General features: G+C 56.8%; 10 protein-coding genes across 14 annotated transcripts; all 10 read right to left on the bottom strand.

Annotated features, from left to right (window-relative positions):
- Positions 1–392: 392 nt before the first annotated feature.
- LOC116438994 (feather keratin Cos1-2-like) lies at positions 393–1,158 on the bottom strand. 2 transcript variants are annotated; one of them, XM_032098039.1, is made up of 2 exons: positions 1,050–1,158; positions 393–742 (listed from the first exon to the last, which is right to left on the bottom strand). In XM_032098039.1, the coding sequence occupies exon 2, from the start codon at positions 719–721 to the stop codon at positions 425–427; it is 297 nt and encodes a 98-aa protein (XP_031953930.1). In that variant the 5' UTR covers positions 722–742; positions 1,050–1,158; the 3' UTR covers positions 393–424. The 2 variants fall into 2 exon arrangements, with proteins under 2 accessions (XP_031953930.1, XP_031953931.1); XM_032098040.1 differs by lacking the exon at positions 1,050–1,158 and adding an exon at positions 851–980.
- Positions 1,159–2,823: 1,665 nt separating this feature from the next.
- Positions 2,824–3,803, bottom strand: LOC116438987 (feather keratin Cos1-1/Cos1-3/Cos2-1-like). The gene is made up of 2 exons (XM_032098029.1): positions 3,610–3,803; positions 2,824–3,241 (listed from the first exon to the last, which is right to left on the bottom strand). Exons 1-2 carry the CDS (start codon positions 3,799–3,801, stop codon positions 2,894–2,896), a joined length of 540 nt encoding a protein of 179 aa, XP_031953920.1. The 5' UTR covers positions 3,802–3,803; the 3' UTR covers positions 2,824–2,893.
- Positions 3,804–5,372: 1,569 nt separating this feature from the next.
- On the bottom strand, positions 5,373–6,414 carry LOC116438993 (feather keratin Cos1-2-like). 2 transcript variants are annotated; one of them, XM_032098036.1, is made up of 2 exons: positions 6,305–6,414; positions 5,373–5,997 (listed from the first exon to the last, which is right to left on the bottom strand). In XM_032098036.1, exon 2 carries the CDS (start codon positions 5,974–5,976, stop codon positions 5,680–5,682), a length of 297 nt encoding a protein of 98 aa, XP_031953927.1. In that variant the 5' UTR covers positions 5,977–5,997; positions 6,305–6,414; the 3' UTR covers positions 5,373–5,679. The 2 variants fall into 2 exon arrangements, with proteins under 2 accessions (XP_031953927.1, XP_031953928.1); XM_032098037.1 differs by lacking the exon at positions 6,305–6,414 and adding an exon at positions 6,106–6,129.
- Positions 6,415–7,907: 1,493 nt separating this feature from the next.
- On the bottom strand, positions 7,908–8,406 carry LOC116438989 (feather keratin Cos1-1/Cos1-3/Cos2-1-like). The gene has a single exon (XM_032098031.1). The coding sequence runs from the start codon at positions 8,366–8,368 to the stop codon at positions 8,042–8,044; it is 327 nt and encodes a 108-aa protein (XP_031953922.1). The 5' UTR covers positions 8,369–8,406; the 3' UTR covers positions 7,908–8,041.
- A 2,388-nt stretch (positions 8,407–10,794) lies between these two features.
- LOC116439009 (feather keratin Cos1-2-like) lies at positions 10,795–11,383 on the bottom strand. The gene is made up of 2 exons (XM_032098059.1): positions 11,253–11,383; positions 10,795–11,144 (listed from the first exon to the last, which is right to left on the bottom strand). Exon 2 carries the CDS (start codon positions 11,121–11,123, stop codon positions 10,827–10,829), a length of 297 nt encoding a protein of 98 aa, XP_031953950.1. The 5' UTR covers positions 11,124–11,144; positions 11,253–11,383; the 3' UTR covers positions 10,795–10,826.
- Positions 11,384–13,239: 1,856 nt separating this feature from the next.
- LOC116438969 (feather keratin Cos1-1/Cos1-3/Cos2-1-like) lies at positions 13,240–14,179 on the bottom strand. The gene is made up of 2 exons (XM_032098007.1): positions 14,090–14,179; positions 13,240–13,721 (listed from the first exon to the last, which is right to left on the bottom strand). The coding sequence occupies exon 2, from the start codon at positions 13,698–13,700 to the stop codon at positions 13,374–13,376; it is 327 nt and encodes a 108-aa protein (XP_031953898.1). The 5' UTR covers positions 13,701–13,721; positions 14,090–14,179; the 3' UTR covers positions 13,240–13,373.
- A 1,671-nt stretch (positions 14,180–15,850) lies between these two features.
- LOC116439006 (feather keratin Cos1-2-like) lies at positions 15,851–16,893 on the bottom strand. Of its 2 annotated transcripts, none has more exons than XM_032098056.1 (2): positions 16,784–16,893; positions 15,851–16,475 (listed from the first exon to the last, which is right to left on the bottom strand). In XM_032098056.1, exon 2 carries the CDS (start codon positions 16,452–16,454, stop codon positions 16,158–16,160), a length of 297 nt encoding a protein of 98 aa, XP_031953947.1. In that variant the 5' UTR covers positions 16,455–16,475; positions 16,784–16,893; the 3' UTR covers positions 15,851–16,157. The 2 variants fall into 2 exon arrangements, with proteins under 2 accessions (XP_031953947.1, XP_031953948.1); XM_032098057.1 differs by lacking the exon at positions 16,784–16,893 and adding an exon at positions 16,585–16,760.
- Positions 16,894–18,383: 1,490 nt separating this feature from the next.
- LOC116439005 (feather keratin Cos1-1/Cos1-3/Cos2-1-like) lies at positions 18,384–19,339 on the bottom strand. The gene is made up of 2 exons (XM_032098055.1): positions 19,235–19,339; positions 18,384–18,865 (listed from the first exon to the last, which is right to left on the bottom strand). Exon 2 carries the CDS (start codon positions 18,842–18,844, stop codon positions 18,518–18,520), a length of 327 nt encoding a protein of 108 aa, XP_031953946.1. The 5' UTR covers positions 18,845–18,865; positions 19,235–19,339; the 3' UTR covers positions 18,384–18,517.
- Positions 19,340–21,273: 1,934 nt separating this feature from the next.
- LOC116438973 (feather keratin Cos1-2-like) lies at positions 21,274–22,040 on the bottom strand. 2 transcript variants are annotated; one of them, XM_032098009.1, is made up of 2 exons: positions 21,931–22,040; positions 21,274–21,623 (listed from the first exon to the last, which is right to left on the bottom strand). In XM_032098009.1, exon 2 carries the CDS (start codon positions 21,600–21,602, stop codon positions 21,306–21,308), a length of 297 nt encoding a protein of 98 aa, XP_031953900.1. In that variant the 5' UTR covers positions 21,603–21,623; positions 21,931–22,040; the 3' UTR covers positions 21,274–21,305. The 2 variants fall into 2 exon arrangements, with proteins under 2 accessions (XP_031953900.1, XP_031953901.1); XM_032098010.1 differs by lacking the exon at positions 21,931–22,040 and adding an exon at positions 21,732–21,881.
- A 1,641-nt stretch (positions 22,041–23,681) lies between these two features.
- On the bottom strand, positions 23,682–24,637 carry LOC116438972 (feather keratin Cos1-1/Cos1-3/Cos2-1-like). The gene is made up of 2 exons (XM_032098008.1): positions 24,532–24,637; positions 23,682–24,163 (listed from the first exon to the last, which is right to left on the bottom strand). Exon 2 carries the CDS (start codon positions 24,140–24,142, stop codon positions 23,816–23,818), a length of 327 nt encoding a protein of 108 aa, XP_031953899.1. The 5' UTR covers positions 24,143–24,163; positions 24,532–24,637; the 3' UTR covers positions 23,682–23,815.
- Positions 24,638–25,213: the final 576 nt, after the last annotated feature.

Below are 25,213 nucleotides of genomic sequence, written 5' to 3' on the forward strand. Positions count from 1 at the left end.
ATGGAAAAGGCAGAAATTAAAGTCCACCGTGAAGTGTCCACCCTCTGCTGTTTCCACCTTTTGCCCTGAGCTCACTGGAGGAGTTGCCACACAAGGAAGGAGAAAGCAGAGGCCCAGGTTTGGATGCAAAACAACTTTATTGAGTCTAAGCAAGAACAGGCTCAGAGAGGACACCAGGAGCAACCACTGAGGTGCAGTGGGGGTGTCCATCTGCCTGGCCTGCAGAGGAACGGAGGGAGGCCAACAGGTCCCAGTAGGCTGGCATTGAGTGGTGCCGACAGGAAAGGGAGGGAGGGAGGGGAAGAGAGTGGAAGAAAACAGCAGTAATCCAAGGGGTTAAATCCGTTGTTCCCAAGATCCATCTTCAGTCCAGCCCAAGTTCTGAGGTCGTGGAGGTTCTTGCTCGAGGATGTTGCCAGCAGATTTAGCAGGGGGGACAGCATCTGCCGCCATAGCCGCTGGTGATGCAGGAGATGTCAAAGCCGCCAGAGTTGATGGGCACTCCGCCAGAGCTGAGGATGCTGCCAACGGCAGCGGAGGTGGAGGATCCCACCACGGTGTTCTGTGGGAAGGAGCTGAGGATGGGCCCGGGCAGGGTCACCACCACTGGGGAGGGCTGGATGGCCACGGTGGAGCTCTGGCACTGCCTGACACAGCACTCATTGCAGCTGTTGGCCAGCGGGCAGGGGCCGCAGGGCTGGCAGCAAGGGTTGCAGGACATGGCTCGGGGTCACAGGTGCACCTGGAACAGAGGGCAGGGAGAAGCAGAATGTAAGGACGCTTGAGAAGCAGCAGTGCCCCCAAGCACCCTGCAGCCAAGGCACCTCCTGGCCCACACTGCAGTGCCCACCTCAAAGCCCAGGAGCCACCTCAGCCAAGTCCCAGCCTCTCTCTGCACAAGATCTTCTCCCCCCTGCCTTCTCCCAGCAGAAGCAGCTGCCAGCCCTGGGCTCTGACAGCCTCGATCAGCTGAGACCTCCAGCCAGGAAAGAGCTGGTCTGGAAGCAGGAGGAGAGAAGGAGGAGAAGGACTGGAGGCTTCCCACTCACCTGATTCCTGAGGAGGAGGTGAGAGAAGTGGATGCGAGAGCAGAGACTTGGGCTGCCTTTTATAGCAGTCCTGCACTGCCTCAGGCCCAGTAGCACCTTGGTGGAAGTAATAATTTTGTGACCAGCTCATGGCAAATGTGCACCATCCCAGCTAATGGCAGGCGCTGTGTCCTGGTTTCCTGCACTGCGGCCTCTTCATTTCCTGGCTTCTGCCGTGTGCGTTCCTGTGTGAAGACTTCTGTTAGGGCCGGGATGAGAGGCCTAAGTATTTCCAGGACATAAACACGTCAGAGTCGGCAGAATGCTCGCATCATGGTCTGGTGGCATTCCATGCGGGCACGTGAGGTGAACCTGTGTCATTCCTGTGGGTTTGGTTGTGGCAAAGTTCTCAGGGCATCACTCTTGTTCTTCTTGTACACATGCACCTCTCTCCCTCATCTCTGCGTGAGAGCACATGAGTTTTCATGTGCAGCCTGGTGTTCTGGAGCATTCGGGAAGTGGCTCAGATATGCTTTGTGGTCTTGCTTCCCCTCTAATACGTCTCCCTTTGGCCAACAGCCCATGCCCGCTTCTGCAGCTCCTTCCTGCTCTTGCCCTGGGCTGGATGACCAGCTGTCCCAAGGTTGGCCTTGGCTGCATGGATGGTGCTCACGACGCCACTCTATCAATCCCATGCGTGCAGTGGACAGAGAAGAGAAAATAAAAGAGAAAACAACTTGGAGCTTGTTACAAGGCAGTTTGCTAAAGCAAACACAAAGCGTTATGCGTGTATGAGAAAAGCAGAAAAATAAATAATTTTATGTCCAACTTCCCTCAGCAAGTGATGGCTGGCCACTTCCCTGGAAGCAGGGCTTCCTCATGTGTAGTGGGTGCTCAGGAAGGCCAACTTTGTAAATAAGGCTGCAGGAATGGGCTCTGTGGGAGGAGTGCAGCGTCTCCCGCCGCGTCTGACTGAGTCAGTTCCAAGGGTGTCCAAAGGGGACTCAGCGCTGCCCAACACTGAGCACATTTGTCACTCTGATGATGCCTCTGTGAAAGCGTATGTCATTAGAAATGGTCTGGGCTGGAAGGGAACTTAAAGATCATTTATTTCCACTCCCGCTGCCCTCAGCAGACGGGCACTGACGCCACCCACTAAAGCGGGTTGATCAAAGAGGTGTCCAACCTGGCCTTGCACACTTCCAGGGCTGAGGCATCCAAAACTTTTCTGGGCAATTTCCTACAGTGCCTCAGCAGCCTCACAGTGAGGCACATCTTTGTCAGCTCCAAGAGAAAGGGAACAAAGAAAATTGCACTGCCGGGATTCCAGCGCTCAGCTTCCTCCACTTTTTCCAATGGGCAAACAGGCAGAGTTGCAACAGGAAGAAGGAGAAATCAGAGGCCAAAGTTTGAATGCAAAACCAACTTTATTGAGTCAAAAGAAGAAAAGGAGGAGGCTCACAGAGGGCACCGGGAGCAGCCGCTAAGATGCAGTGGGGGTGTCCATCTGGCCGGCCTGCAGAGGGAAGGAGGCCAGCAGGTCCCACTAGGGCTGGCATTGAGCGGTGCTGACAGGAAATGAAAAGGAAGAGAAAAAAGAGAGGAGAGGAGAGGAGAGGAGAGGAGAGGAGAGGAGAGGAGAGGAGAGGAGAGGAGAGGAGAGGAGAGGAGAGGAGAGGAGAGGAGAGGAGAGGAGAGGAGAGGAGAGGAGAGGAGAGGAGAGGAGAGGAGAGGAGAGGAGAGGAGAGGAAACAACAATAGGCAGAAGCTCTAAATCCAGAGTCTTAAAGTTCTGTCTTCAGTCCAGCAGCATGTTCTGAGGTCGTGGAGGTTCTTGCCTGAGGATGTTGGTGGCGGCAGCAGCTTTAGCAGGGACGACAACATCTTTCACCATAGCCGCTGGTGATGCAGGAGATGTCAAAGCCCCCGGAGCTGATGGGCACTCCTTCAGAGCTGAGGATGCTGCCAACGGCAGCGGAGGTGGAGGATCCCACCACGGTGTTCTGTGGGAAGGAGCTGAGGATGGGCCCGGGCAGGGTCACCAGCACAGCAGGCGGCTCAATGACGACGGTGGAGCTCTGGCACTGCCTGACACAGCACTCATTGCAGCTGTTGGCCAGCGGGCAGGGGCCGCAGGGCTGGCAGCAAGGGTTGCAGGGCCGGCACTGCTGGCACTTCTCAGGGCAGGACATGTCTCGAGCCTGGCGCTGCACCTGGCACAGAGGGCAGGGAGGAAGCAGAGCACACGCACACCTGAGACACAGCCCGCAAGGCACCCCCAGCAACACAAGGCCCCTGCTGCTTGCGCAGCTCCAGCCTGTGCGGGCCCAAACTGGGGATCCTGGGCCTCAGCCCAGCATGCTCCTTCAGAGCTCAGCCAGCCCCCGCCGTGCTGCTGCCCAGCCTGGATGCAAAGAAGCACCTCGGCCCAGCCTCAGCCTCTGGCCACAACACACGCTCTCCCCTCTGCCCACACGAGCACCATCGGAGAACACCCCAGAAGAACAAGGAGTGGGAACAAGGGCTGGAAAGCTCAACCCTGTCCTAGAGAGGGTGGAGGAGAAAGGGGCTTCCAACTCACCTGGTTCCCAAGGAGCAGGAGGTGACAGAAGTGGATGAGACAGCCACCAGTTAGGCTGCCTTTTATGCTGGCCCCACAGTGCCTCAGGGCTCCAAGTCCGTGCTGCCTGAGTGATAAATTTCCTGTGTGATCCCAATGAATGGAAAGATCTCTGGGAATGGTATGGCATGACTTGCTGGTTCCCTCTACCATGACTTTGCATTTCCTGGCCTACATCATTCCCATTCCCTCACGGACACTTCTTCTGAGAGCTGGTATGTGAGATTCCAGTTTTCCTGAGGGCAAGGATGTGTTGGTGTGCAGAAATTATGAAATTATGAATTAATTGCAGAAGGGATGCCAAGGAGGCAGGTGATGCCAGCCTGGGGCCCTCTGGTGATTTGTCCCTGCCAGATTTTTTCTAATTCCTGCTGACTGGAAGGGCCTCATCTGCTCCCAGCCCTCTGCTCTTTGAATTGTTGCCCAAGGGTTCCCCTGTGTGCTTTTCCCATGGGGTAGAAGCTCTTTGCCTTCCTCCTCGGCCTGCGCAATCCATGAGACTCCTGTAGCACTGCTGCCTGAGCTTCTGTCCTGCTTGGAGTGCTGTGTCCCTGCTCTGGCTGGGAGCTGCCCAGCAGCTCCTGAGTCACATCCCTTGCCATGGCCTGTGCCCCATGTGCTGCCCCGCAATAATGTGCGTGGCAGCGTGGCTGTGCCCCAGTGTGTGCGAGTGCCTGCACATCCCTGGGCTTGTGCACTCGTAGGAACACCCCCTGAGAGCCTCTGGCCTACACGGGGATGGTTGTGCACAGGGCAGAGCACTTGTGTGCAGCCCCCTGCCCGTGCGCCTGTGCACGTTTGCTGGGGTCTGTGCGTCTGGGTTCATCTCTGTGCACACCTGGGCAGGCTGGCAATGTGTCAGTGCCCGTTTGTGTGTCTGTGTGTGTGTGTGTGTCCACAGCTGTGCCTGAGCTCACGTCTCAGCCCAGCCATTGCAAGCCTCGTCGGGACTTCCCTGCCCAGCAGTGCCAGCCACTCGCACACACTCAGCCCCGCGTTATCGGCAGGGACCTGGAGAGGGCCACGGCCCTCACGGCACACCGAGGACAGTCCCAAAGCCAGGCCATCCCTTTGATGCTGCCTCCAGGCAGCCTTGGGACACTCCGCTCTTTCCCGGGGTCCTTGCTCCTGCCTCATGGAGAAACTTGGAGGTTACCGGGTTCTGGTGGCTCTGTGGGGATGGGGGAGTCCTGTGGCCACCGTGGCCTTTGTCCTGAGCCAGGAGCTATGGGAGAAGGATGCTGTCAAAGAGCACGAGGCATGTGGAGAAAAGAGTTTGACCATGTCTGGGAGGTGGAGGCAAGAAGGTGGAAGATTTGCTCCTCTCGCACACCCAGAAGGGGAAAAAGTGGCAGCTGCCAGCACGATGTGAGGAGGATTTTGGCTCTGTTCTCATGCTTGGTTGAGCCAGTGAAACCCCTCAGCCCTGCGTGTCTGGACAGAAGGTGGGCAGAAGGCTTATTGTGAGGGAGCTGTTTGAAGAGAGGACGTTGTGGACTATCCCCAGGCATTGCTGATTGCCATTCCCTCACCGGTGACCTTTTAACATCATCCTCTCCTGCTGGTCACCATTTTGGAGAAGCCAGGGATGTGTTTGTCAGCTCCAATGGAAAAGGCAGAAATTAAAGTCCACCGTGAAGTGTCCACCCTCTGCTGTTTCCACCTTTTGCCCTGAGCTCACTGGAGGAGTTGCCACACAAGGAAGGAGAAAGCAGAGGCCCAGGTTTGGATGCAAAACAACTTTATTGAGTCTAAGGAAGAACAGGCTCAGAGAGGACACCAGGAGCAACCACTGAGGTGCAGTGGGGGTGTCCGTCTGCCTGGCCTGCAGAGGAACGGAGGGAGGCCAACAGGTCCCAGTAGGCTGGCATTGAGTGGTGCCGACAGGAAAGGGAGGGAGGGAGGGGAAGAGAGTGGAAGAAAACAGCAGTAATCCAAGGGGTTAAATCCGTTGTTCCCAAGATCCATCTTCAGTCCAGCCCCAAGTTCTGAGGTCGTGGAGGTTCTTGCTCGAGGATGTTGCCAGCAGATTTAGCAGGGGGGACAGCATCTGCCGCCATAGCCGCTGGTGATGCAGGAGATGTCAAAGCCGCCAGAGCTGATGGGCACTCCGCCAGAGCTGAGGATGCTGCCAACGGCAGCGGAGGTGGAGGATCCCACCACGGTGTTCTGTGGGAAGGAGCTGAGGATGGGCCCGGGCAGGGTCACCACCACTGGGGAGGGCTGGATGGCCACGGTGGAGCTCTGGCACTGCCTGACACAGCACTCATTGCAGCTGTTGGCCAGCGGGCAGGGGCCGCAGGGCTGGCAGCAAGGGTTGCAGGACATGGCTCGGGGTCACAGGTGCACCTGGCACAGAGGGCAGGGAGAAGCAGAATGTAAGGACGCTTGAGAAGCAGCAGTGCCCCCAAGCACCCTGCAGCCAAGGCACCTCCTGGCCCACACTGCAGTGCCCACCTCAAAGCCCAGGAGCCACCTCAGCCAAGTCCCAGCCTCTCTCTGCACAAGACCTTCTCCCCCCTGCCTTCTCCCAGCAGAAGCAGCTGCCAGCCCTGGGCTCTGACAGCCTCGATCAGCTGAGACCTCCAGCCAGGAAAGAGCTGGTCTGGAAGCAGGAGGAGAGAAGGAGGAGAAGGACTGGAGGCTTCCCACTCACCTGATTCCTGAGGAGGAGGTGAGAGAAGTGGATGCGAGAGCAGAGACTTGGGCTGCCTTTTATAGCAGTCCTGCACTGCCTCAGGCCCAGTAGCACCTTGGTGGAAGTAATAATTTTGTGACCAGCTCATGGCAAATGTGCACCATCCCAGCTAATGGCAGGCGCTGTGTCCCTGGTTTCCTGCACTGCGGCCTCTTCATTTCCTGGCTTCTGCCGTGTGCGTTCCTGTGTGAAGACTTCTGTTAGGGCCGGGATGAGAGGCCTAAGTATTTCCAGGACATAAACACGTCAGAGTCGGCAGAATGCTCGCATCATGGTCTGGTGGCATTCCATGCGGGCACGTGAGGTGAACCTGTGTCATTCCTGTGGGTTTGGTTGTGGCAAAGTTCTCAGGGCATCACTCTTGTTCTTCTTGTACACATGCACCTCTCTCCCTCATCTCTGCGTGAGAGCACATGAGTTTTCATGTGCAGCCTGGTGTTCTGGAGCATTCGGGAAGTGGCTCAGATATGCTTTGTGGTCTTGCTTCCCCTCTAATACGTCTCCCTTTGGCCAACAGCCCATGCCCGCTTCTGCAGCTCCTTCCTGCTCTTGCCCTGGGCTGGATGACCAGCTGTCCCAAGGTTGGCCTTGGCTGCATGGATGGTGCTCACGACGCCACTCTATCAATCCCATGCGTGCAGTGGACAGAGAAGAGAAAATAAAAGAGAAAACAACTTGGAGCTTGTTACAAGGCAGTTTGCTAAAGCAAACACAAAGCGTTATGCGTGTATGAGAAAAGCAGAAAAATAAATAATTTTATGTCCAACTTCCCTCAGCAAGTGATGGCTGGCCACTTCCCTGGAAGCAGGGCTTCCTCATGTGTAGTGGGTGCTCAGGAAGGCCAACTTTGTAAATAAGGCTGCAGGAATGGGCTCTGTGGGAGGAGTGCAGCGTCTCCCGCCGCGTCTGACTGAGTCAGTTCCAAGGGTGTCCAAAGGGGACTCAGCGCTGCCCAACACTGAGCACATTTGTCACTCTGATGATGCCTCTGTGAAAGCGTATGTCATTAGAAATGGTCTGGGCTGGAAGGGAACTTAAAGATCATTTATTTCCACTCCCGCTGCCCTCAGCAGACGGGCACTGACGCCACCCACTAAAGCGGGTTGATCAAAGAGGTGTCCAACCTGGCCTTGCACACTTCCAGGGCTGAGGCATCCAAAACTTTTCTGGGCAATTTCCTACAGTGCCTCAGCAGCCTCACAGTGAGGCACATCTTTGTCAGCTCCAAGAGAAAGGGAACAAAGAAAATTGCACTGCCGGGATTCCAGCGCTCAGCTTCCTCCACTTTTTCCAATGGGCAAACAGGCAGAGTTGCAACAGGAAGAAGGAGAAATCAGAGGCCAAAGTTTGAATGCAAAACCAACTTTATTGAGTCAAAAGAAGAAAAGGAGGAGGCTCACAGAGGGCACCGGGAGCAGCCGCTAAGATGCAGTGGGGGTGTCCATCTGGCCGGCCTGCAGAGGGAAGGAGGCCAGCAGGTCCCACTAGGGCTGGCATTGAGTGGTGCTGACAGGAAATGAAAAGGAAGAGAAAAAAGAGAGGAGAGGAGAGGAGAGGAGAGGAGAGGAGAGGAGAGGAGAGGAAACAATAGGCAGAAGCTCTAAATCCAGAGTCTTAAAGTTCTGTCTTCAGTCCAGCAGCATGTTCTGAGGTCGTGGAGGTTCTTGCCTGAGGATGTTGGTGGCAGCAGCAGCTTTAGCAGGGACGACAACATCTTTCACCATAGCCGCTGGTGATGCAGGAGATGTCAAAGCCCCCGGAGCTGATGGGCACTCCTTCAGAGCTGAGGATGCTGCCAACGGCAGCGGAGGTGGAGGATCCCACCACGGTGTTCTGTGGGAAGGAGCTGAGGATGGGCCCGGGCAGGGTCACCAGCACAGCAGGCGGCTCAATGACGACGGTGGAGCTCTGGCACTGCCTGACACAGCACTCATTGCAGCTGTTGGCCAGCGGGCAGGGGCCGCAGGGCTGGCAGCAAGGGTTGCAGGGCCGGCACTGCTGGCACTTCTCAGGGCAGGACATGTCTCGAGCCTGGCACTGCACCTGGCACAGAGGGCAGGGAGGAAGCAGAGCACACGCACACCTGAGACACAGCCCGCAAGGCACCCCCAGCAACACAAGGCCCCTGCTGCTTGCGCAGCTCCAGCCTGTGCGGGCCCAAACTGGGGATCCTGGGCCTCAGCCCAGCATGCTCCTTCAGAGCTCAGCCAGCCCCCGCCGTGCTGCTGCCCAGCCTGGATGCAAAGAAGCACCTCAGCCCAGCCTCAGCCTCTGGCCACAACACACGCTCTCCCCTCTGCCCACACGAGCACCATCGGAGAACACCCCAGAAGAACAAGGAGTGGGAACAAGGGCTGGAAAGCTCAACCCTGTCCTAGAGAGGGTGGAGGAGAAAGGGGCTTCCAACTCACCTGGTTCCCAAGGAGCAGGAGGTGACAGAAGTGGATGAGACAGCCACCAGTTAGGCTGCCTTTTATGCTGGCCCCACAGTGCCTCAGGGCTCCAAGTCCGTGCTGCCTGAGTGATAAATTTCCTGTGTGATCCCAATGAATGGAAAGATCTCTGGGAATGGTATGGCATGACTTGCTGGTTCCCTCTACCATGACTTTGCGTTTCCTGGCCTACATCATTCCCATTCCCTCACGGACACTCTTCTGAGAGCTGGTATGTGAGATTCCAGTTTTCCTGAGGGCAAGGATGTGTTGGTGTGCAGAAATTATGAAATTATGAATTAATTGCAGAAGGGATGCCAAGGAGGCAGGTGATGCCAGCCTGGGGCCCTCTGGTGATTTGTCCCTGCCAGATTTTTTCTAATTCCTGCTGACTGGAAGGGCCTCATCTGCTCCCAGCCCTCTGCTCTTTGAATTGTCGCCCAAGGGTTCCCCTGTGTGCTTTTCCCATGGGGTAGAAGCTCTTTGCCTTCCTCCTCGGCCTGCACAATCCATGAGACTCCTGTAGCACTGCTGCCTGAGCTTCTGTCCTGCTTGGAGTGCTGTGTCCCTGCTCTGGCTGGGAGCTGCCCAGCAGCTCCTGAGTCACATCCCTTGCCATGGCCTGTGCCCCATGTGCTGCCCCGCAATAATGTGCGTGGCAGCGTGGCTGTGCCCCAGTGTGTGCGAGTGCCTGCACATCCCTGGGCTTGTGCACTCGTGGGAACACCCCCTGAGAGCCTCTGGCCTACACGGGGATGGTTGTGCACAGGGCAGAGCACTTGTGTGCAGCCCCCTGCCCGTGCGCCTGTGCACGTTTGCTGGGGTCTGTGCGTCTGGGTTCATCTCTGTGCACACCTGGGCAGGCTGGCAATGTGTCAGTGCCCGTTTGTGTGTCTGTGTGTGTGTGTGTGTCCACAGCTGTGCCTGAGCTCACGTCTCAGCCCAGCCATTGCAAGCCTCGTCGGGACTTCCCTGCCCAGCAGTGCCAGCCACTCGCACACACTCAGCCCCGCGTTATCGGCAGAGACCTGGAGAGGGCCACGGCCCTCACGGCACACCGAGGACAGTCCCAAAGCCAGGCCATCCCTTTGATGCTGCCTCCAGGCAGCCTTGGGACACTCCGCTCTTTCCCGGGGTCCTTGCTCCTGCCTCATGGAGAAACTTGGAGGTTACCGGGTTCTGGTGGCTCTGTGGGGATGGGGGAGTCCTGTGGCCACCGTGGCCTTTGTCCTGAGCCAGGAGCTATGGGAGAAGGATGCTGTCAAAGAGCACGAGGCATGTGGAGAAAAGAGTTTGACCATGTCTGGGAGGTGGAGGCAAGAAGGTGGAAGATTTGCTCCTCTCGCACACCCAGAAGGGGAAAAAGTGGCAGCTGCCAGCACGATGTGAGGAGGATTTTGGCTCTGTTCTCATGCTTGGTTGAGCCAGTGAAACCCCTCAGCCCTGCGTGTCTGGACAGAAGGTGGGCAGAAGGCTTATTGTGAGGGAGCTGTTTGAAGAGAGGACGTTGTGGACTATCCCCAGGCATTGCTGATTGCCATTCCCTCACCGGTGACCTTTTAACATCATCCTCTCCTGCTGGTCACCATTTTGGAGAAGCCAGGGATGTGTTTGTCAGCTCCAATGGAAAAGGCAGAAATTAAAGTCCACCGTGAAGTGTCCACCCTCTGCTGTTTCCACCTTTTGCCCTGAGCTCACTGGAGGAGTTGCCACACAAGGAAGGAGAAAGCAGAGGCCCAGGTTTGGATGCAAAACAACTTTATTGAGTCTAAGCAAGAACAGGCTCAGAGAGGACACCAGGAGCAACCACTGAGGTGCAGTGGGGGTGTCCGTCTGCCTGGCCTGCAGAGGAACGGAGGGAGGCCAACAGGTCCCAGTAGGCTGGCATTGAGTGGTGCTGACAGGAAAGGGAGGGAGGGAGGGGAAGAGAGTGGAAGAAAACAGCAGAAATCCAAGGGGTTAAATCCGTTGTTCCCAAGATCCATCTTCAGTCCAGCCCCAAGTTCTGAGGTCGTGGAGGTTCTTGCTCGAGGATGTTGCCAGCAGATTTAGCAGGGGGGACAGCATCTGCCGCCATAGCCGCTGGTGATGCAGGAGATGTCAAAGCCGCCAGAGCTGATGGGCACTCCGCCAGAGCTGAGGATGCTGCCAACAGCAGCGGAGGTGGAGGATCCCACCACGGTGTTCTGTGGGAAGGAGCTGAGGATGGGCCCGGGCAGGGTCACCACGACTGCGGAGGGCTGGATGGCCACGGTGGAGCTCTGGCACTGCCTGACACAGCACTCATTGCAGCTGTTGGCCAGCGGGCAGGGGCCGCAGGGCTGGCAGCAAGGGTTGCAGGACATGGCTCGGGGTCACAGGTGCACCTGGCACAGAGGGCAGGGAGAAGCAGAATGTTAGGACGCTTGAGAAGCAGCAGTGCCCCCAAGCACCCTGCAGCCAAGGCACCTCCTGGCCCACACTGCAGTGCCCACCTCAAAGCCCAGGAGCCACCTCAGCCAAGTCCCAGCCTCTCTCTGCACAAGATCTTCTCCCCCCTGCCTTCTCCCAGCAGAAGCAGCTGCCAGCCCTGGGCTCTGACAGCCTCGATCAGCTGAGACCTCCAGCCAGGAAAGAGCTGGTCTGGAAGCAGGAGGAGAGAAGGAGGAGAAGGACTGGAGGCTTCCCACTCACCTGATCCCTGAGGAGGAGGTGAGAGAAGTGGATGCGAGAGCAGAGACTTGGGCTGCCTTTTATAGCAGTCCTGCACTGCCTCAGGCCCAGTAGCACCTTGGTGGAAGTAATAATTTTGTGACAGCTCATGGCAAATGTGCACCATCCCAGCTAATGGCAGGGGCTGTGCCCTCGTTTCCTACACTGCGGCCTCTTCATTTCCTGGCTTCTGCCGTGTGCGTTCCTGTGTGAAGACTTCTGTTAGGGCCGGGATGAGAGGCCTAAGTATTTCCAGGACATAAACACGTCAGAGTCGGCAGAATGCTCGCATCATGGTCTGGTGGCATTCCATGCGGGCACGTGAGGTGAACCTGTGTCATTCCTGTGGGTTTGGTTGTGGCAAAGTTCTCAGGGCATCACTCTTGTTCTTCTTGTACACATGCACCTCTCTCCCTCATCTCTGCGTGAGAGCACATGAGTTTTCATGTGCAGCCTGGTGTTCTGGAGCATTCGGGAAGTGGCTCAGATATGCTTTGTGGTCTTGCTTCCCCTCTAATACGTCTCCCTTTGGCCAACAGCCCATGCCCGCTTCTGCAGCTCCTTCCTGCTCTTGCCCTGGGCTGGATGACCAGCTGTCCCAAGGTTGGCCTTGGCTGCATGGATGGTGCTCACGACGCCACTCTATCAATCCCATGCGTGCAGTGGACAGAGAAGAGAAAATAAAAGAGAAAACAACTTGGAGCTTGTTACAAGGCAGTTTGCTAAAGCAAACCCAAAGCGTTATGCGTGTATGAGAAAAGCAGAAAAATAAATAATTTTATGTCCAACTTCCCTCAGCAAGTGATGGCTGGCCACTTCCCTGGAAGCAGGGCTTCCTCATGTGTAGTGGGTGCTCAGGAAGGCCAACTTTGTAAATAAGGCTGCAGGAATGGGCTCTGTGGGAGGAGTGCAGCGTCTCCCGCCGCGTCTGACTGAGTCAGTTCCAAGGGTGTCCAAAGGGGACTCAGCGCTGCCCAACACTGAGCACATTTGTCACTCTGATGATGCCTCTGTGAAAGCGTATGTCATTAGAAATGGTCTGGGCTGGAAGGGAACTTAAAGATCATTTATTTCCACTCCCGCTGCCCTCAGCAGACGGGCACTGACGCCACCCACTAAAGCGGGTTGATCAAAGAGGTGTCCAACCTGGCCTTGCACACTTCCAGGGCTGAGGCATCCAAAACTTTTCTGGGCAATTTCCTACAGTGCCTCAGCAGCCTCACAGTGAGGCACATCTTTGTCAGCTCCAAGAGAAAGGGAACAAAGAAAATTGCACTGCCGGGATTCCAGCGCTCAGCTTCCTCCACTTTTTCCAATGGGCAAACAGGCAGAGTTGCAACAGGAAGAAGGAGAAATCAGAGGCCAAAGTTTGAATGCAAAACCAACTTTATTGAGTCAAAAGAAGAAAAGGAGGAGGCTCACAGAGGGCACCGGGAGCAGCCGCTAAGATGCAGTGGGGGTGTCCATCTGGCCGGCCTGCAGAGGGAAGGAGGCCAGCAGGTCCCACTAGGGCTGGCATTGAGCGGTGCTGACAGGAAATGAAAAGGAAGAGAAAAAAGAGAGGAGAGGAGAGGAGAGGAGAGGAGAGGAGAGGAGAGGAGAGGAGAGGAGAGGAGAGGAGAGGAGAGGAGAGGAGAGGAGAGGAGAGGAGAGGAGAGGAGAGGAGAGGAGAGGAGAGGAGAGGAGAGGAGAGGAGAGGAGAGGAGAGGAGAGGAGAGGAGAGGAGAGGAGAGGAGAGAGGAGAGGAGAGGAGAGGAGAGGAGAGGAGAGGAGAGGAGAGGAGAGGAGAGGAAACAATAGGCAGAAGCTCTAAATCCAGAGTCTTAAAGTTCTGTCTTCAGTCCAGCAGCATGTTCTGAGGTCGTGGAGGTTCTTGCCTGAGGATGTTGGTGGTGGCAGCAGCTTTAGCAGGGACGACAACATCTTTCACCATAGCCGCTGGTGATGCAGGAGATGTCAAAGCCCCCGGAGCTGATGGGCACTCCTTCAGAGCTGAGGATGCTGCCAACGGCAGCGGAGGTGGAGGATCCCACCACGGTGTTCTGTGGGAAGGAGCTGAGGATGGGCCCGGGCAGGGTCACCAGCACAGCAGGAGGCTCAATGACGACGGTGGAGCTCTGGCACTGCCTGACACAGCACTCATTGCAGCTGTTGGCCAGCGGGCAGGGGCCGCAGGGCTGGCAGCAAGGGTTGCAGGGCCGGCACTGCTGGCACTTCTCAGGGCAGGACATGTCTCGAGCCTGGCGCTGCACCTGGCACAGAGGGCAGGGAGGAAGCAGAGCACACGCACACCTGAGACACAGCCCGCAAGGCACCCCCAGCAACACAAGGCCCCTGCTGCTTGCGCAGCTCCAGCCTGTGCGGGCCCAAACTGGGGATCCTGGGCCTCAGCCCAGCATGCTCCTTCAGAGCTCAGCCAGCCCCCGCCGTGCTGCTGCCCAGCCTGGATGCAAAGAAGCACCTCGGCCCAGCCTCAGCCTCTGGCCACAACACACGCTCTCCCCTCTGCCCACACGAGCACCATCGGAGAACACCCCAGAAGAACAAGGAGTGGGAACAAGGGCTGGAAAGCTCAACCCTGTCCTAGAGAGGGTGGAGGAGAAAGGGGCTTCCAGCTCACCTGGTTCCCAAGGAGCAGGAGGTGACAGAAGTGGATGAGACAGCCACCAGTTAGGCTGCCTTTTATGCTGGCCCCACAGTGCCTCAGGGCTCCAAGTCTGTGCTGCCTGAGTGATAAATTTCCTGTGTGATCCCAATGAATGGAAAGATCTCTGGGAATGGTATGGCGTGACTTGCTGGTTCCCTCTACCATGACTTTGCGTTTCCTGGCCTACATCATTCCCATTCCCTCACGGACACTTCTTCTGAGAGCTGGTATGTGAGATTCCAGTTTTCCTGAGGGCAAGGATGTGTTGGTGTGCAGAAATTATGAAATTATGAATTAATTGCAGAAGGGATGCCAAGGAGGCAGGTGATGCCAGCCTGGGGCACTCTGGTGATTTGTCCCTGCCAGATTTTTTCTAATTCCTGCTGACTGGAAGGGCCTCATCTGCTCCCAGCCCTCTGCTCTTTGAATTGTCGCCCAAGGGTTCCCCTGTGTGCTTTTCCCATGGGGTAGAAGCTCTTTGCCTTCCTCCTCGGCCTGCACAATCCATGAGACTCCTGTAGCACTGCTGCCTGAGCTTCTGTCCTGCTTGGAGTGCTGTGTCCCTGCTCTGGCTGGGAGCTGCCCAGCAGCTCCTGAGTCACATCCCTTGCCATGGCCTGTGCCCCATGTGCTGCCCCGCAATAATGTGCGTGGCAGCGTGGCTGTGCCCCAGTGTGTGCGAGTGCCTGCACATCCCTGGGCTTGTGCACTCGTGGGAACACCCCCTGAGAGCCTCTGGCCTACACGGGGATGGTTGTGCACAGGGCAGAGCACTTGTGTGCAGCCCCCTGCCCGTGCGCCTGTGCACGTTTGCTGGGGTCTGTGCGTCTGGGTTCATCTCTGTGCACACCTGGGCAGGCTGGCAATGTGTCAGTGCCCGTTTGTGTGTCTGTGTGTGTGTGTGTCCACAGCTGTGCCTGAGCTCACGTCTCAGCCCAGCCATTGCAAGCCTCGTCGGGACTTCCCTGCCCAGCAGTGCCAGCCACTCGCACACACTCAGCCCCGCGTTATCGGCAGAGACCTGGAGAGGGCCACGGCCCTCACGGCACACCGAGGACAGTCCCAAAGCCAGGCCATCCCTTTGATGCTGCCTCCAGGCAGCCTTGGGACACTCCGCTCTTTCCCGGGGTCCTTGCTCCTGCCTCATGGAGAAACTTGGAGGTTACCGGGTTCTGGTGGCTCTGTGGGGATGGGGGAGTCCTGTGGCCACCGTGGCCTTTGTCCTGAGCCAGGAGCTATGGGAGAAGGATGCTGTCAAAGAGCACGAGGCATGTGGAGAAAAGAGTTTGACCATGTCTGGGAGGTGGAGGCAAGAAGGTGGAAGATTTGCTCCTCTCGCACACCCAGAAGGGGAAAAAGTGGCAGCTGCCAGCACGATGTGAGGAGGATTTTGGCTCTGTTCTCATGCTTGGTTGAGCCAGTGAAACCCCTCAGCCCTGCGTGTCTGGACAGAAGGTGGGCAGAAGGCTTATTGTGAGGGAGCTGTTTGAAGAGAGGACGTTGTGGACTATCCCCAGGCATTGCTGATTGCCATTCCCTCACCGGTGACCTTTTAACATCATCCTCTCCTGCTGGTCACCATTTTGGAGAAGCCAGGGATGTGTTTGTCAGCTCCAATGGAAAAGGCAGAAATTAAAGTCCACCGTGAAGTGTCCACCCTCTGCTGTTTCCACCTTTTGCCCTGAGCTCACTGGAGGAGTTGCCACACAAGGAAGGAGAAAGCAGAGGCCCAGGTTTGGATGCAAAACAACTTTATTGAGTCTAAGGAAGAACAGGCTCAGAGAGGACACCAGGAGCAACCACTGAGGTGCAGTGGGGGTGTCCGTCTGCCTGGCCTGCAGAGGAACGGAGGGAGGCCAACAGGTCCCAGTAGGCTGGCATTGAGTGGTGCCGACAGGAAAGGGAGGGAGGGAGGGGAAGAGAGTGGAAGAAAACAGCAGTAATCCAAGGGGTTAAATCCGTTGTTCCCAAGATCCATCTTCAGTCCAGCCCCAAGTTCTGAGGTCGTGGAGGTTCTTGCTCGAGGATGTTGCCAGCAGATTTAGCAGGGGGGACAGCATCTGCCGCCATAGCCGCTGGTGATGCAGGAGATGTCAAAGCCCCCGGAGCTGATGGGCACTCCGCCAGAGCTGAGGATGCTGCCAACAGCAGCGGAGGTGGAGGATCCCACCACGGTGTTCTGTGGGAAGGAGCTGAGGATGGGCCCGGGCAGGGTCACCACCACTGCGGAGGGCTGGATGGCCACGGTGGAACTCTGGCACTGCCTGACACAGCACTCATTGCAGCTGTTGGCCAGCGGGCAGGGGCCGCAGGGCTGGCAGCAAGGGTTGCAGGACATGGCTCGGGGTCACAGGTGCACCTGGAACAGAGGGCAGGGAGAAGCAGAATGTTAAGGACGCTTGAGAAGCAGCAGTGCCCCCAAGCACCCTGCAGCCAAGGCACCTCCTGGCCCACACTGCAGTGCCCACCTCAAAGCCCAGGAGCCACCTCAGCCAAGTCCCAGCCTCTCTCTGCACAAGATCTTCTCCCCCCTGCCTTCTCCCAGCAGAAGCAGCTGCCAGCCCTGGGCTCTGACAGCCTCGATCAGCTGAGACCTCCAGCCAGGAAAGAGCTGGTCTGGAAGCAGGAGGAGAGAAGGAGGAGAAGGACTGGAGGCTTCCCACTCACCTGATTCCTGAGGAGGAGGTGAGAGAAGTGGATGCGAGAGCAGAGACTTGGGCTGCCTTTTATAGCAGTCCTGCACTGCCTCAGGCCCAGTAGCACCTTGGTGGAAGTAATAATTTTGTGACCAGCTCATGGCAAATGTGCACCATCCCAGCTAATGGCAGGCGCTGTGTCCTGGTTTCCTGCACTGCGGCCTCTTCATTTCCCGGCTTCTGCCGTGTGCGTTCCTGTGTGAAGACTTCTGTTAGGGCCGGGACAAGAGGCCTAAGTATTTCCAGGACATAAACACGTCAGAGTCGGCAGAATGCTCGCATCAGTGGTCTGGTGGCATTCCATGTGGGCACGTGAGGTGAACCTGTGTCATTCCTGTGGGTTTGGTTGTGGCAAAGTTCTCAGGGCATCACTCTTGTTCTTCTTGTACACATGCACCTCTCTCCCTCATCTCTGCGTGAGAGCACATGAGTTTTCATGTGCAGCCTGGTGTTCTGGAGCATTCGGGAAGTGGCTCAGATATGCTTTGTGGTCTTGCTTCCCCTCTAATACGTCTCCCTTTGGCCAACAGCCCATGCCCGCTTCTGCAGCTCCTTCCTGCTCTTGCCCTGGGCTGGATGACCAGCTGTCCCAAGGTTGGCCTTGGCTGCATGGATGGTGCTCACGACGCCACTCTATCAATCCCATGCGTGCAGTGGACAGAGAAGAGAAAATAAAAGAGAAAACAACTTGGAGCTTGTTACAAGGCAGTTTGCTAAAGCAAACACAAAGCGTTATGCGTGTATGAGAAAAGCAGAAAAATAAATAATTTTATGTCCAACTTCCCTCAGCAAGTGATGGCTGGCCACTTCCCTGGAAGCAGGGCTTCCTCATGTGTAGTGGGTGCTCAGGAAGGCCAACTTTGTAAATAAGGCTGCAGGAATGGGCTCTGTGGGAGGAGTGCAGCGTCTCCCGCCGCGTCTGACTGAGTCAGTTCCAAGGGTGTCCAAAGGGGACTCAGTGCTGCCCAACACTGAGCACATTTGTCACTCTGATGATGCCTCTGTGAAAGCGTATGTCATTAGAAATGGTCTGGGCTGGAAGGGAACTTAAAGATCATTTATTTCCACTCCCGCTGCCCTCAGCAGACGGGCACTGACGCCACCCACTAAAGCGGGTTGATCAAAGAGGTGTCCAACCTGGCCTTGCACACTTCCAGGGCTGAGGCATCCAAAACTTTTCTGGGCAATTTCCTACAGTGCCTCAGCAGCCTCACAGTGAGGCACATCTTTGTCAGCTCCAAGAGAAAGGGAACAAAGAAAATTGCACTGCCGGGATTCCAGCGCTCAGCTTCCTCCACTTTTTCCAATGGGCAAACAGGCAGAGTTGCAACAGGAAGAAGGAGAAATCAGAGGCCAAAGTTTGAATGCAAAACCAACTTTATTGAGTCAAAAGAAGAAAAGGAGGAGGCTCACAGAGGGCACCGGGAGCAGCCGCTAAGATGCAGTGGGGGTGTCCATCTGGCCGGCCTGCAGAGGGAAGGAGGCCAGCAGGTCCCACTAGGGCTGGCATTGAGTGGTGCTGACAGGAAATGAGAGGAGAGGAGAGGAGAGGAGAGGAGAGGAGAGGAGAGGAGAGGAGAGGAGAGGAGAGGAAACAATAGGCAGAAGCTCTAAATCCAGAGTCTTAAAGTTCTGTCTTCAGTCCAGCAGCATGTTCTGAGGTCGTGGAGGTTCTTGCCTGAGGATGTTGGTGGTGGCAGCAGCTTTAGCAGGGACGACAACATCTTTCACCATAGCCGCTGGTGATGCAGGAGATGTCAAAGCCCCCGGAGCTGATGGGCACTCCTTCAGAGCTGAGGATGCTGCCAACGGCAGCGGAGGTGGAGGATCCCACCACGGTGTTCTGTGGGAAGGAGCTGAGGATGGGCCCGGGCAGGGTCACCAGCACAGCAGGCGGCTCAATGACGACGGTGGAGCTCTGGCACTGCCTGACACAGCACTCATTGCAGCTGTTGGCCAGCGGGCAGGGGCCGCAGGGCTGGCAGCAAGGGTTGCAGGGCCGGCACTGCTGGCACTTCTCAGGGCAGGACATGTCTCGAGCCTGGCGCTGCACCTGGCACAGAGGGCAGGGAGGAAGCAGAGCACACGCACACCTGAGACACAGCCCGCAAGGCACCCCCAGCAACACAAGGCCCCTGCTGCTTGCGCAGCTCCAGCCTGTGCGGGCCCAAACTGGGGATCCTGGGCCTCAGCCCAGCATGCTCCTTCAGAGCTCAGCCAGCCCCCGCCGTGCTGCTGCCCAGCCTGGATGCAAAGAAGCACCTCAGGCCCAGCCTCAGCCTCTGGCCACAACACACGCTCTCCCCTCTGCCCACACGAGCACCATCGGAGAACACCCCAGAAGAACAAGGAGTGGGAACAAGGGCTGGAAAGCTCAACCCTGTCCTAGAGAGGGTGGAGGAGAAAGGGGCTTCCAGCTCACCTGGTTCCCAAGGAGCAGGAGGTGACAGAAGTGGATGAGACAGCCACCAGTTAGGCTGCCTTTTATGCTGGCCCCACAGTGCCTCAGGGCTCCAAGTCCGTGCTGCCTGAGTGATAAATTTCCTGTGTGATCCCAATGAATGGAAAGATCTCTGGGAATGGTATGGCGTGACTTGCTGGTTCCCTCTACCATGACTTTGCGTTTCCTGGCCTACATCATTCCCATTCCCTCACGGACACTTCTTCTGAGAGCTGGTATGTGAGATTCCAGTTTTCCTGAGGGCAAGGATGTGTTGGTGTGCAGAAATTATGAAATTATGAATTAATTGCAGAAGGGATGCCAAGGAGGCAGGTGATGCCAGCCTGGGGCCCTCTGGTGATTTGTCCCTGCCAGATTTTTTCTAATTCCTGCTGACTGGAAGGGCCTCATCTGCTCCCAGCCCTCTGCTACTTTGAATTGTCGCCCAAGGGTTCCCCTGTGTGCTTTTCCCATGGGGTAGAAGCTCTTTGCCTTCCTCCTCGGCCTGCACAATCCATGAGACTCCTGTAGCACTGCTGCCTGAGCTTCTGTCCTGCTTGGAGTGCTGTGTCCCTGCTCTGGCTGGGAGCTGCCCAGCAGCTCCTGAGTCACATCCCTTGCCATGGCCTGTGCCCCATGTGCTGCCCCGCAATAATGTGCGTGGCAGCGTGGCTGTGCCCCAGTGTGTGCGAGTGCCTGCACATCCCTGGGCTTGTGCACTCGTGGGAACACCCCCTGAGAGCCTCTGGCCTACACGGGGATGGTTGTGCACAGGGCAGAGCACTTGTGTGCAGCCCCCTGCCCGTGCGCCTGTGCACGTTTGCTGGGGTCTGTGCGTCTGGGTTCATCTCTGTGCACACCTGGGCAGGCTGGCAATGTGTCAGTGCCCGTTTGTGTGTCTGTGTGTGTGTGTGTGTCCACAGCTGTGCCTGAGCTCACGTCTCAGCCCAGCCATTGCAAGCCTCGTCGGGACTTCCCTGCCCAGCAGTGCCAGCCACTCGCACACACTCAGCCCCGCGTTATCGGCAGGGACCTGGAGAGGGCCACGGCCCTCACGGCACACCGAGGACAGTCCCAAAGCCAGGCCATCCCTTTGATGCTGCCTCCAGGCAGCCTTGGGACACTCCGCTCTTTCCCGGGGTCCTTGCTCCTGCCTCATGGAGAAACTTGGAGGTTACCGGGTTCTGGTGGCTCTGTGGGGATGGGGGAGTCCTGTGGCCACCGTGGCCTTTGTCCTGAGCCAGGAGCTATGGGAGAAGGATGCTGTCAAAGAGCACGAGGCATGTGGAGAAAAGAGTTTGACCATGTCTGGGAGGTGGAGGCAAGAAGGTGGAAGATTTGCTCCTCTCGCACACCCAGAAGGGGAAAAAGTGGCAGCTGCCAGCACGATGTGAGGAGGATTTTGGCTCTGTTCTCATGCTTGGTTGAGCCAGTGAAACCCCTCAGCCCTGCGTGTCTGGACAGAAGGTGGGCAGAAGGCTTATTGTGAGGGAGCTGTTTGAAGAGAGGACGTTGTGGACTATCCCCAGGCATTGCTGATTGCCATTCCCTCACCGGTGACCTTTTAACATCATCCTCTCCTGCTGGTCACCATTTTGGAGAAGCCAGGGATGTGTTTGTCAGCTCCAATGGAAAAGGCACAAATTAAAGTCCACCGTGAAGTGTCCACCCTCTGCTGTTTCCACCTTTTGCCCTGAGCTCACTGGAGGAGTTGCCACACAAGGAAGGAGAAAGCAGAGGCCCAGGTTTAGATGCAAAACAACTTTATTGAGTCTAAGCAAGAACAGGCTCAGAGAGGACACCAGGAGCAACCACTGAGGTGCAGTGGGGGTGTCCGTCTGCCTGGCCTGCAGAGGAACGGAGGGAGGCCAACAGGTCCCAGTAGGCTGGCATTGAGTGGTGCCGACAGGAAAGGGAGGGAGGGAGGGGAAGAGAGTGGAAGAAAACAGCAGAAATCCAAGGGGTTAAATCCGTTGTTCCCAAGATCCATCTTCAGTCCAGCCCCAAGTTCTGAGGTCGTGGAGGTTCTTGCTCGAGGATGTTGCCAGCAGATTTAGCAGGGGGGACAGCATCTGCCGCCATAGCCGCTGGTGATGCAGGAGATGTCAAAGCCGCCAGAGTTGATGGGCACTCCGCCAGAGCTGAGGATGCTGCCAACAGCAGCGGAGGTAGAGGATCCCACCACGGTGTTCTGTGGGAAGGAGCTGAGGATGGGCCCGGGCAGGGTCACCACCACTGCGGAGGGCTGGATGGCCACGGTGGAGCTCTGGCACTGCCTGACACAGCACTCATTGCAGCTGTTGGCCAGCGGGCAGGGGCCGCAGGGCTGGCAGCAAGGGTTGCAGGACATGGCTCGGGGTCACAGGTGCACCTGGCACAGAGGGCAGGGAGAAGCAGAATGTTAGGACGCTTGAGAAGCAGCAGTGCCCCCAAGCACCCTGCAGCCAAGGCACCTCCTGGCCCACACTGCAGTGCCCACCTCAAAGCCCAGGAGCCACCTCAGCCAAGTCCCAGCCTCTCTCTGCACAAGATCTTCTCCCCCCTGCCTTCTCCCAGCAGAAGCAGCTGCCAGCCCTGGGCTCTGACAGCCTCGATCAGCTGAGACCTCCAGCCAGGAAAGAGCTGGTCTGGAAGCAGGAGGAGAGAAGGAGGAGAAGGACTGGAGGCTTCCCACTCACCTGATTCCTGAGGAGGAGGTGAGAGAAGTGGATGCGAGAGCAGAGACTTGGGCTGCCTTTTATAGCAGTCCTGCACTGCCTCAGGCCCAGTAGCACCTTGGTGGAAGTAATAATTTTCTGACAGCTCATGGCAAATGTGCACCATCCCAGCTAATGGCAGGGGCTGTGCCCTCGTTTCCTACACTGCGGCCTCTTCATTTCCTGGCTTCTGCCGTGTGCGTTCCTGTGTGAAGACTTCTGTTAGGGCCGGGATGAGAGGCCTAAGTATTTCCAGGACATAAACACGTCAGAGTCGGCAGAATGCTCGCATCATGGTCTGGTGGCATTCCATGCGGGCACGTGAGGTGAACCTGTGTCATTCCTGTGGGTTTGGTTGTGGCAAAGTTCTCAGGGCATCACTCTTGTTCTTCTTGTACACATGCACCTCTCTCCCTCATCTCTGCGTGAGAGCATATGAGTTTTCATGTGCAGCCTGGTGTTCTGGAGCATTCGGGAAGTGGCTCAGATATGCTTTGTGGTCTTGCTTCCCCTCTAATACGTCTCCCTTTGGCCAACAGCCCATGCCCGCTTCTGCAGCTCCTTCCTGCTCTTGCCCTGGGCTGGATGACCAGCTGTCCCAAGGTTGGCCTTGGCTGCATGGATGGTGCTCACGACGCCACTCTATCAATCCCATGCGTGCAGTGGACAGAGAAGAGAAAATAAAAGAGAAAACAACTTGGAGCTTGTTACAAGGCAGTTTGCTAAAGCAAACCCAAAGCGTTATGCGTGTATGAGAAAAGCAGAAAAATAAATAATTTTATGTCCAACTTCCCTCAGCAAGTGATGGCTGGCCACTTCCCTGGAAGCAGGGCTTCCTCATGTGTAGTGGGTGCTCAGGAAGGCCAACTTTGTAAATAAGGCTGCAGGAATGGGCTCTGTGGGAGGAGTGCAGCGTCTCCCGCCGCGTCTGACTGAGTCAGTTCCAAGGGTGTCCAAAGGGGACTCAGCGCTGCCCAACACTGAGCACATTTGTCACTCTGATGATGCCTCTGTGAAAGCGTATGTCATTAGAAATGGTCTGGGCTGGAAGGGAACTTAAAGATCATTTATTTCCACTCCCGCTGCCCTCAGCAGACGGGCACTGACGCCACCCACTAAAGCGGGTTGATCAAAGAGGTGTCCAACCTGGCCTTGCACACTTCCAGGGCTGAGGCATCCAAAACTTTTCTGGGCAATTTCCTACAGTGCCTCAGCAGCCTCACAGTGAGGCACATCTTTGTCAGCTCCAAGAGAAAGGGAACAAAGAAAATTGCACTGCCGGGATTCCAGCGCTCAGCTTCCTCCACTTTTTCCAATGGGCAAACAGGCAGAGTTGCAACAGGAAGAAGGAGAAATCAGAGGCCAAAGTTTGAATGCAAAACCAACTTTATTGAGTCAAAAGAAGAAAAGGAGGAGGCTCACAGAGGGCACCGGGAGCAGCCGCTAAGATGCAGTGGGGGTGTCCATCTGGCCGGCCTGCAGAGGGAAGGAGGCCAGCAGGTCCCACTAGGGCTGGCATTGAGCGGTGCTGACAGGAAATGAAAAGGAAGAGAAAAAAGAGAGGAGAGGAGAGGAGAGGAGAGGAGAGGAGAGGAGAGGAGAGGAGAGGAGAGGAGAGGAGAGGAGAGGAGAGGAGAGGAGAGGAGAGGAGAGGAGAGGAGAGGAGAGGAGAGGAGAGGAGAGGAGAGGAGAGGAGAGGAGAGGAGAGGAGAGGAGAGGAGAGGAGAGGAGAGGAGAGGAGAGGAGAGGAGAGGAAACAATAGGCAGAAGCTCTAAATCCAGAGTCTTAAAGTTCTGTCTTCAGTCCAGCAGCATGTTCTGAGGTCGTGGAGGTTCTTGCCTGAGGATGTTGGTGGCGGCAGCAGCTTTAGCAGGGACGACAACATCTTTCACCATAGCCGCTGGTGATGCAGGAGATGTCAAAGCCCCCGGAGCTGATGGGCACTCCTTCAGAGCTGAGGATGCTGCCAACGGCAGCGGAGGTGGAGGATCCCACCACGGTGTTCTGTGGGAAGGAGCTGAGGATGGGCCCGGGCAGGGTCACCAGCACAGCAGGAGGCTCAATGACGACGGTGGAGCTCTGGCACTGCCTGACACAGCACTCATTGCAGCTGTTGGCCAGCGGGCAGGGGCCGCAGGGCTGGCAGCAAGGGTTGCAGGGCCGGCACTGCTGGCACTTCTCAGGGCAGGACATGTCTCGAGCCTGGCGCTGCACCTGGCACAGAGGGCAGGGAGGAAGCAGAGCACACGCACACCTGAGACACAGCCCGCAAGGCACCCCCAGCAACACAAGGCCCCTGCTGCTTGCGCAGCTCCAGCCTGTGCGGGCCCAAACTGGGGATCCTGGGCCTCAGCCCAGCATGCTCCTTCAGAGCTCAGCCAGCCCCCGCCGTGCTGCTGCCCAGCCTGGATGCAAAGAAGCACCTCAGCCCAGCCTCAGCCTCTGGCCACAACACACGCTCTCCCCTCTGCCCACACGAGCACCATCGGAGAACACCCCAGAAGAACAAGGAGTGGGAACAAGGGCTGGAAAGCTCAACCCTGTCCTAGAGAGGGTGGAGGAGAAAGGGGCTTCCAGCTCACCTGGTTCCCAAGGAGCAGGAGGTGACAGAAGTGGATGAGACAGCCACCAGTTAGGCTGCCTTTTATGCTGGCCCCACAGTGCCTCAGGGCTCCAAGTCCGTGCTGCCTGAGTGATAAATTTCCTGTGTGATCCCAATGAATGGAAAGATCTCTGGGAATGGTATGGCGTGACTTGCTGGTTCCCTCTACCATGACTTTGCGTTTCCTGGCCTACATCATTCCCATTCCCTCACGGACACTTCTTCTGAGAGCTGGTATGTGAGATTCCAGTTTTCCTGAGGGCAAGGATGTGTTGGTGTGCAGAAATTATGAAATTATGAATTAATTGCAGAAGGGATGCCAAGGAGGCAGGTGATGCCAGCCTGGGGCACTCTGGTGATTTGTCCCTGCCAGATTTTTTCTAATTCCTGCTGACTGGAAGGGCCTCATCTGCTCCCAGCCCTCTGCTCTTTGAATTGTCGCCCAAGGGTTCCCCTGTGTGCTTTTCCCATGGGGTAGAAGCTCTTTGCCTTCCTCCTCGGCCTGCACAATCCATGAGACTCCTGTAGCACTGCTGCCTGAGCTTCTGTCCTGCTTGGAGTGCTGTGTCCCTGCTCTGGCTGGGAGCTGCCCAGCAGCTCCTGAGTCACATCCCTTGCCATGGCCTGTGCCCCATGTGCTGCCCCGCAATAATGTGCGTGGC

The sequence above is a fragment of the Corvus moneduloides genome, unplaced genomic scaffold, assembly GCF_009650955.1.
Source record: "Corvus moneduloides isolate bCorMon1 unplaced genomic scaffold, bCorMon1.pri scaffold_63_arrow_ctg1, whole genome shotgun sequence".
NCBI lineage: Eukaryota > Metazoa > Chordata > Aves > Passeriformes > Corvidae > Corvus > Corvus moneduloides.

What these genes read in the sequence shown, in the direction of transcription:
- LOC116438994 (XM_032098039.1), bottom strand. Translation starts at nt 721, where the DNA reads ATGTCCTGCAACCCTTGCTGCCAGCCCTGCGGCCCCTGCCCGCTGGCC.
- LOC116438987 (XM_032098029.1), bottom strand. Translation starts at nt 3,801, where the DNA reads ATGGTAGAGGGAACCAGCAAGTCATGCCATACCATTCCCAGAGATCTT. An exon ending in TCCTGCTCCTTGGGAACCAG is followed by an intron (nt 3,242 to 3,609) that starts GTGAGTTGGAAG and finishes CCTCTGTGCCAG; the next exon opens with GTGCAGCGCCAGGCTCGAGA.
- LOC116438993 (XM_032098036.1), bottom strand. Translation starts at nt 5,976, where the DNA reads ATGTCCTGCAACCCTTGCTGCCAGCCCTGCGGCCCCTGCCCGCTGGCC.
- LOC116438989 (XM_032098031.1), bottom strand. Translation starts at nt 8,368, where the DNA reads ATGTCCTGCCCTGAGAAGTGCCAGCAGTGCCGGCCCTGCAACCCTTGC.
- LOC116439009 (XM_032098059.1), bottom strand. Translation starts at nt 11,123, where the DNA reads ATGTCCTGCAACCCTTGCTGCCAGCCCTGCGGCCCCTGCCCGCTGGCC.
- LOC116438969 (XM_032098007.1), bottom strand. Translation starts at nt 13,700, where the DNA reads ATGTCCTGCCCTGAGAAGTGCCAGCAGTGCCGGCCCTGCAACCCTTGC.
- LOC116439006 (XM_032098056.1), bottom strand. Translation starts at nt 16,454, where the DNA reads ATGTCCTGCAACCCTTGCTGCCAGCCCTGCGGCCCCTGCCCGCTGGCC.
- LOC116439005 (XM_032098055.1), bottom strand. Translation starts at nt 18,844, where the DNA reads ATGTCCTGCCCTGAGAAGTGCCAGCAGTGCCGGCCCTGCAACCCTTGC.
- LOC116438973 (XM_032098009.1), bottom strand. Translation starts at nt 21,602, where the DNA reads ATGTCCTGCAACCCTTGCTGCCAGCCCTGCGGCCCCTGCCCGCTGGCC.
- LOC116438972 (XM_032098008.1), bottom strand. Translation starts at nt 24,142, where the DNA reads ATGTCCTGCCCTGAGAAGTGCCAGCAGTGCCGGCCCTGCAACCCTTGC.